Source organism: Dendrobium catenatum, unplaced genomic scaffold, assembly GCF_001605985.2.
Source record: "Dendrobium catenatum unplaced genomic scaffold, ASM160598v2 original_scaffold_178500, whole genome shotgun sequence".
In the NCBI taxonomy this organism is placed as follows: Eukaryota; Viridiplantae; Streptophyta; class Magnoliopsida; order Asparagales; family Orchidaceae; genus Dendrobium; species Dendrobium catenatum.
Genome location: NW_021496920.1, coordinates 1 through 7,559, shown reverse-complemented (window position 1 = coordinate 7,559; position 7,559 = coordinate 1). Strand labels below are relative to the sequence as shown.

At 31.8% G+C, this 7,559-nt stretch overlaps 1 protein-coding gene across 1 annotated transcript; it reads right to left on the bottom strand.

Moving 5' to 3' along the window:
* Positions 1–5,973: 5,973 nt before the first annotated feature.
* Positions 5,974–7,182, bottom strand: LOC110112893 (26S proteasome non-ATPase regulatory subunit 8 homolog A-like; the record flags this gene model as incomplete). The annotated part of the gene is made up of 2 exons (XM_020845280.2): positions 5,974–6,157; positions 7,066–7,182. Coding segments are annotated over 2 exons (258 nt in total), but the record flags the coding sequence as incomplete, so codon positions are not given.
* Between the last annotated feature and the right edge of the window lie 377 nt (positions 7,183–7,559).

Below are 7,559 nucleotides of genomic sequence, written 5' to 3'. Positions count from 1 at the left end.
ATCTTTATGTTAATAAAAAATATTTATGAAGGAGGAAAATGACTGAAATGAATGAAGAAGCAAATTGGGAGGCATTTGACTCCATAGGATGAGATAGGGGAGAGACCAATTTGTTATAATGATGACTCAAATTAAAACCCCCTCATATGACAATATAGATGATTTCTATGTTTTTGTCAACTATTTCAATTTTCTTTAGAAATTAAATATGGATGAGTAGGGAACTGAGAAATAATGAATTTGAAGTTGAATTTGATATTATATAATACTTTGATGTCATTTCTATATTTAATATTATTTTGATCTTTTAATATTTTTATTTTAATTCTATTTCACGCAATTTATCACTTGTCACTTTACGTCTTATGCAATTTTTTATTTCATATGTATGTCAAGTTGTTACTTCATAATTCAATAGAAAATTAACATATCATCCTTTAACATATTATTTAAGTATTATATAGAAATTTATTTTTAACATTTATTGGGACTTAACGCTTTTTTTTTTTTTTTTTTTTTTTTGGCTTTCCCCTTTTTTGAGACTTACGCCTCACCTCACAAATAAAAAATGTCTCATTACCCAATTATGCAATTTTAAACCTTGGTTTTAATTGATTGATATTGTTTGGAAGTAATAAATAGATCAATAAATAAGAAAATTTTAGAAGATAAAGGCTTATGATTATTATATCAAGTTTCTATTCATCTTATTATACAACTTTGATCGAGGGAAAAACAATGATATTTGATTCTCATGATAGAATAAGATGAAGTGATATTAAGGTGTAATGATTCAACCTATATTGGCTTTGCTTTACTAAAATTTAGGGCTTCAATTTGGCATGCAATTAGTAGAGCTATAATTTAGTATTTAAAATGGAGAAGTCTCTTAGTACACAAGTGAAATAGAAAGCTAAAGATACATTTTAAAGATGGAAAGTCTAGAAGTTGTTATAAAAGATATACATAAATTGTTTACCAAGTGAAATAAAAAAACAAATAAATGGTGAAGAAGGATTCATAAGCAACCTTAAATAGCTTAGATAAGACTATTCATTAGCAAGATGATGATTCACAGTATTCTAAGAAACGGTTTCCTAGCCTGTACTTAGATGGTTAATGTTTCTTTTATCTTAAAGGAAAAAAATTATGTTCTCTTTTATTAAACCATATGATTCACTTAAAGTTTAGCTTTTACTTTTCCATGTTCTTACAACTATTCCTAATCTTTTATTTTAGAATGATGAGAAGTTTCGTTGTAGTGAGACTGGGTATCGGTTGCCCTTAAAATGTGTAGAAACTCGAGATGTTTCTACAGAGGAATCCAAAAGTAAGAACCAAAGGAAGCTCCTCTTTCAATCAGGCAACATGGCTGGTTCAGTTATGCGAGAACAACTGGTTGCCTCTGTAAGGAATTTAAAGTTTAGAAAGCTTATGAATGATTCTTCTACATCAGAAAGTGGGAAGCAGAGTTATATTACTTATAGGAGTTGCATACCAGTAGATGGTGAAGAAAATTTGTCTGTTCTTGGTTTTGAGGTATGAATTCTCCGTCTACTTTAAAATGCAGATTGTTATATTCCTATCTTGATTCAAATTTTGCATTCCTTTAGGTCAGCTAAGTGATCAAGCTGGCTTATAATTAACGATTATGGTTCTTTTTGGTTTATTAGTCAAGTTTGTTAATGAAGAGTTCCTTTCATCTGGTTCTCTACACTTCATGCATCATGAGTTACTTATATTTGCTAACCAAGAATTAATTATCATATAAATAAAGAAAATTCACCCTGGTGAAAATTACTCATTATTATCTTTTATCGGTATTAATGTCTTGCTGCGGTGGTTCTATAGTACTATGATTGTTGTGAATCTAAGAATTCGTCTGGTGCAACTAAAGAAATATTATCTCTAATAAAGAGGCTTAGAGTTGGAATCCCTTCAAAAAATGTCTAAACAAGAGACCACAATAATTAGAGCTCATTGGATTTCCTATAAATTGAACTTGTTTCACAAAAAGTTAAAATTTGCTATATTCTTTCATTTGATTGGATAAAATTATGATCAAGATGGATTTTGATCTCCACCAACGTAAAATAAGGGTTTCTTTTTCATTGACAAAAGAAGTGAAATATCAAAACGCAGTCACTGCGAATTCGGCAAATCTTGCCGGGTTTCTGCTAGCTCCAGCATGTCTGCGGCCAGGTTTGGTCAGGTTCTGGTGAACCATGGTGAGATCCCGATTGTTCTCTCTGAATAATTCAGAACAAATTATGATTTTTTATTGCTTAATATAATCTATGGCCTGATTTATTTACTTTGATGTCGTTCTTCCCTGTGCTTTTGTTTTATTTGTTTATTATAGTTAAAGTTCGAAGCATCGTATGTTTGTGAATGTTCATTGCCTTGTAGAACTATAGTTTCAGTCTTCAGTTCATAAACTATTGTTGGTAGATTTTGGAAAATTTAGTAAAGAACTTAAGAGTCGAAGACTAGTATAGTTGATAGGATTCAGCAGCTCTTGCGAGTTTCGGGCAGTCTTCTACAAACTTCGATGGAGCTCGAAAGTTAATAAGTTTAAGTTTAGGACACATTTGGTTGGTTGAGGTTAGATTACATGTTCTAAAAATGATGAAATCTGCTACAAACCTTTTTAAAAGCTACAAATCTTTTCTTTTTAAATGAAAGAAACTTGTATAAGGACATCCAACTAATAGGGGTCAGGATTGACTTAAAATTTTTTTAATTTATTTAAAAATGAGTGCAATACATAAATAATATATATTGTGCCTATTATAAAGCAAATTCAAAAGATTTGAGATTTAGGCCTCATTTGGGACTGCTTTCTTACTACTCAAAACAATATTTTAGTATAAAAATTAAATTGTTTTAAGAAGAAGCAAGAAAATCGCCCCAAACGAAAGCCTTATTCTGATCAAAATTTTAATAGGAATATTATAACTCTTTTTTTTCCTTTATAAACTCCATTTAATACAACAACAATAACAAGACTTTATCCCACTATGTGGGTTCGGTTACATGAATATTTCTTCTCCATTGTATCCTATTAAGAATCAAATTCTCATTTAAATCTAATAAAAAATGTCATTTCTAATATTTTCTAATTATGTCTTTTTAGGTCTACCCCTACCTTTCTTAACATGGGTATTGGGTCAAATCTAACGCATCTACTCCTAACTAGGTCATCATAAGGTCGATGTTTTATATGTCCAAACGACTTAAGGTGACTCTCACTAATCTTATCTGTCACTGGAGCTACTCCAACCTTTTCACGTATATACTCGTTTTGCATTCTATCTCTAAGAGTGAAGTCACTCATCCACTAAGCATCCTCATCTCTACAACACTAAACTTAATTTCATGTTTCTCTTTTAATGGCCAACATTCTACGTCATAAAATATGTCAAGTCTCACCATTATCTTATAGAATTTTTCCTTAAGTTTGAGGGATACTTTTTTGTCACACAACCGGCCCGATGGATTCATCCACTTCAACCATCCAATCTGAATTGTGCTATTAATATCTTCATCTATTTCATCATCATCTTGAACAATAGACTCGATATATATAAAATGTGTACTCTTATTAATAATTTGATCGCCCAAAGTCACAATCCCCCCACTAGATCCATTATAAAATTACACTTCATGTATTCGGTTTTAGATATACTCGAACAAAATCTTTAGACTCTTAAGGTTGACCTCCACAATTCAAGTTTTCCTTCAACTCCATCTTTAGTCTTATTAACAAGAAGAATATCATCAGCAAAAAGAATACAATTGGGTACATCCTTTTGCAAATGTCTAGTAAGAAAATTCAAGACTAAAACAAAAAAGATATAGGATTAAAGTTGATCCTTGATGTAATCCAACTAAAATAGGAAAATACTTGGTCAAATCACCTTGTGCTTGAACACAAATAATAGCAGAGCATCTATATCTTTAATGACTTGAATATAATAATTATTAACTCATCTCTTTTTTAGAACTCTCAAGAGCACTTCTCTTGAAATTTTAGCGTATGTTTTCTATATATATAATTTATCCTGTTTATTCTTTCTATACTTCATCAAACCTTTCAATAAATGCATAGCTTCCATAGTAGACATACCGCGCATGAATTTAAATTGATTTTAAGGAACATTAATATCACATTGTAATCTGTGTACATAACTCTCTCCTATAGTTTTAATGTATGACACATTAACTTAATTCGTCTATAATTCTCACTTTCTCTTGTGCATCATATTTGTTCTTAAAAATATGAATAAATACACTCCCTCCCTAATCATCTGACATTTTTTAGTCTTCAAAATAATATTAAAAATTTTCATAAGCTAAGAAATATCTCTATTTCCTAAGCATTTTCACACCTCTATTTCCAAAAAATTTTTCGCACTTCATTTTCTTTAAAGCCTCTCTAACTTTAATATAACTTTTATATTAAAACAACAATAGAAATCCTATTTAATATAACTTTTTTACTTCGATGAAAATGATAGCATATTCTAAAACATCTTTTCTGTAAGCAACCAAACGAGTCAATAAAAATTTCTTTTTTGGATTTGTCATTGATAATATATTTTTAATTGAATTTGCAATTAATCCAACTTTCTATTCTGACCTCACCTGTAATTTTCTTATGTTTTGCCAGCTCATCATGGTGTGCCTGCTACTTATCAGTGGCCCAGTTGTTTACTTGAGGCAAAAGCGTCCAGTTCTGATGCCTGGTGCTGGAGCCACGAGAATTCCAACAAACTCTCCCAGATTTTAAAGCTCAACATTGAAGTGTGTTCTGCTGTCTTCTTGGGGGTGAATTATTACGTCCGGACATCCAATCCGGACGCACCATGTCACCCAATTATTACTGGGGCCCAGTGTATTTGGATGACGTGATGCGTCTGGATTGGTGTCCGGACGAATCCGGATACCGGACATAATAATTTTCCCTTGGGGTGGGGTGGGGGGTGTACTTATTCACTATTTTGTAATTTTCTTTTCCTTTTTCCTTTTTCCTTATTTCAAGCTATTTGTGGATTAGTAAAAAGTGCCTCTTTTTCTTATTAGAACTGTTCATAGCCTTTAATCTGCTTATCTGGGTGGGATTAATCCAAATTTGGATCCAATCAAACATCTAATCTGGCCAATTTATTTAATTATCTGACCTTTTTTTATTTTTTTTAATTATCTGACCTTAATAACAGAGTTTATGCATGCATGCGTTGAAGCTCTAAAAATTTGTTCCTTGGGCATGCAATGGTAGATCTCTGAATATGGGATAATTTTTTTTGCTTCTTAAAATAATTTTTAATATAATTTTTTAATTTTATATTAAAAATTATTTTAAAAAGCAATAAAAAAATCATCCCAAACCAAACCTAAATTAGGGCTCTAAATCAGTAAATAAACTTGGTCGAATCTCTCTTAGAGAACAGTGCATTGTCTTTCTAAAAGTATGGATTGATATGTTTGGATCTATGTTGGTATGTTAAACATCATATAGAACTTGTTTTTCTATGTATCTCATTTGCATAAACCTAATGCTAGTAAGAATTTCCTAGTAAAGAGCATATTTTAATTTCAATAAAAATAATTACCATAATCTAAATTGTAGAAAAAAAACTCAAATAATATTTGTGCTTACCATTGTTTATAATGGAGACTATCTAATGCATCACACATTCAGCATATCCAAACTATAAACAATTCCATAAACACCTGATTAAGTAGCTAAATCCCGTAATTAAGAAATATTAAAACTCTTAGTCACTTGAGCACAACATTCTGTAACATAGAATCATCACATTAATGTGAATTTACCATAGTTGCATGAAAAAAATAAAGCTTTTCTAAGTTGCAAAATCAGATTCTGATCATCATTTGGATAAATAAAAGGAATTAAAGAGAACTTGCGAAGAAGAAAATAATCCAGAATATAGATTTCAGCTCTGGCATTTTGAAGCGTCAGTGAAAACTAAATTATGTTGTGGTGAAAGCTTCAAACAATCCGCTCCAGCTCTCTTGCATAGCTTAATGTCTGGTTGATCAGTTGCAAAGAAGGTATCTCCTTGCACGGTTGCGAATCTTTAGCTTTCTGAAAGAACACAAAGCCATTCTTGATTTCCCATTCAGGATGATCCTAAAAGCAGAAAAAAGAAAAATATTTCATCAACTATATAAAATGGAGGCATAAAAATCCATGGAACTTGAATGACTACAGGTGATAAAGGAAATCTCCTGCGACTGATTTCCTTCTTTTCCAAATCTTAAATGTAAACTTTTTTTTTTTTTGCAGATGATGAAATATATTCAGCTTGTCGATTGATTTTTTTATGAGGATAAATGAGCAAATAAATCACAAACAACTGGGCAACGCATGGCATCATTAGTTGGCACATGGCTTGCAAGTGGAGCCACTCGGCCACTGTGACCCAGAGCCTTGCATTGAGTACCCATACCAACACACCCATGTACCCACCCATATACGCCCATGGCCTTGTAGGTGGGTATGGGTGTATACTCAACATTAGGGGATAAATCGATTTACATTGGTGAACCGTATATCTTATATTACTGCAATCCTTACTATATAATGTGCAGCACTTAACCACGCTGTAACTATGATAAATTCTAATATACGGCTTGAAAGTTTGCAATCAAAGCAAAAGGCAACAAGCCTCAATGTCATCAGTCCGTGGCAGACTGCGTTCAAAAAATATGGAAAGTGGGTGGGTATAGGTGGGTATGGCATCCCGAAAGTCACCATGGATGGGAAAAGCCTGTCTGAGTAAAGCATGGGTACCCAACCAGGACCCCATGTAGGGCTTTGTTGTGAACTAAGACGATCTAGCCAAAGAAGCCACTATATGCGCTAATAAGAGCTAGCCATGCCTGTGAGATCAGCCAAGCATGCCAAAGAGTCATACATGTATACTATCCATACACGATTGCAAGTCTGGAACAAGATAGTTTATACTGGCAGATCGCTAAGAGGGCTTCGCCCGTGCAATTAGGAAAAAATATAAACGACAGCAAACAAAATCCAACCTCTTCGATATAAGTAGAAAGCTCCTGATCAGAAGAAAACATCAGAATTTTCTTCGCATCAGCAACAGACAGGGAGTCATAAGCTTTCTCACTGCAACCTGCTATCTCATCTCTGTAAAATCAGGTAAATTTTTGTCAATAAATAGATTAAAAAAAGGGAGATTTACATACATGCCACAGAATTCTTAAGTGATTATATGTTTAACATCTAAATCGTATATATTTATTCATATCATACTCAAATTTTTAAATCTCATCAAAAAATAACTGAATATTCACTTCTTTATGATAAAATGGCATCTTTTCATTCATAATATACTTTTAATATAATTGAAATACTAAATTATTATATAACATTTAACTCTTTACAAAAAAACAAAAAAGATCCCCGGCTATTTAAAAGTCTTATTTTAGTTCATTAACTTTTTAAATATGGACCAAAATGATTCCACGAAAGGACTAATTCGATCTTTATTTAAAGAGTTAAGGGATTT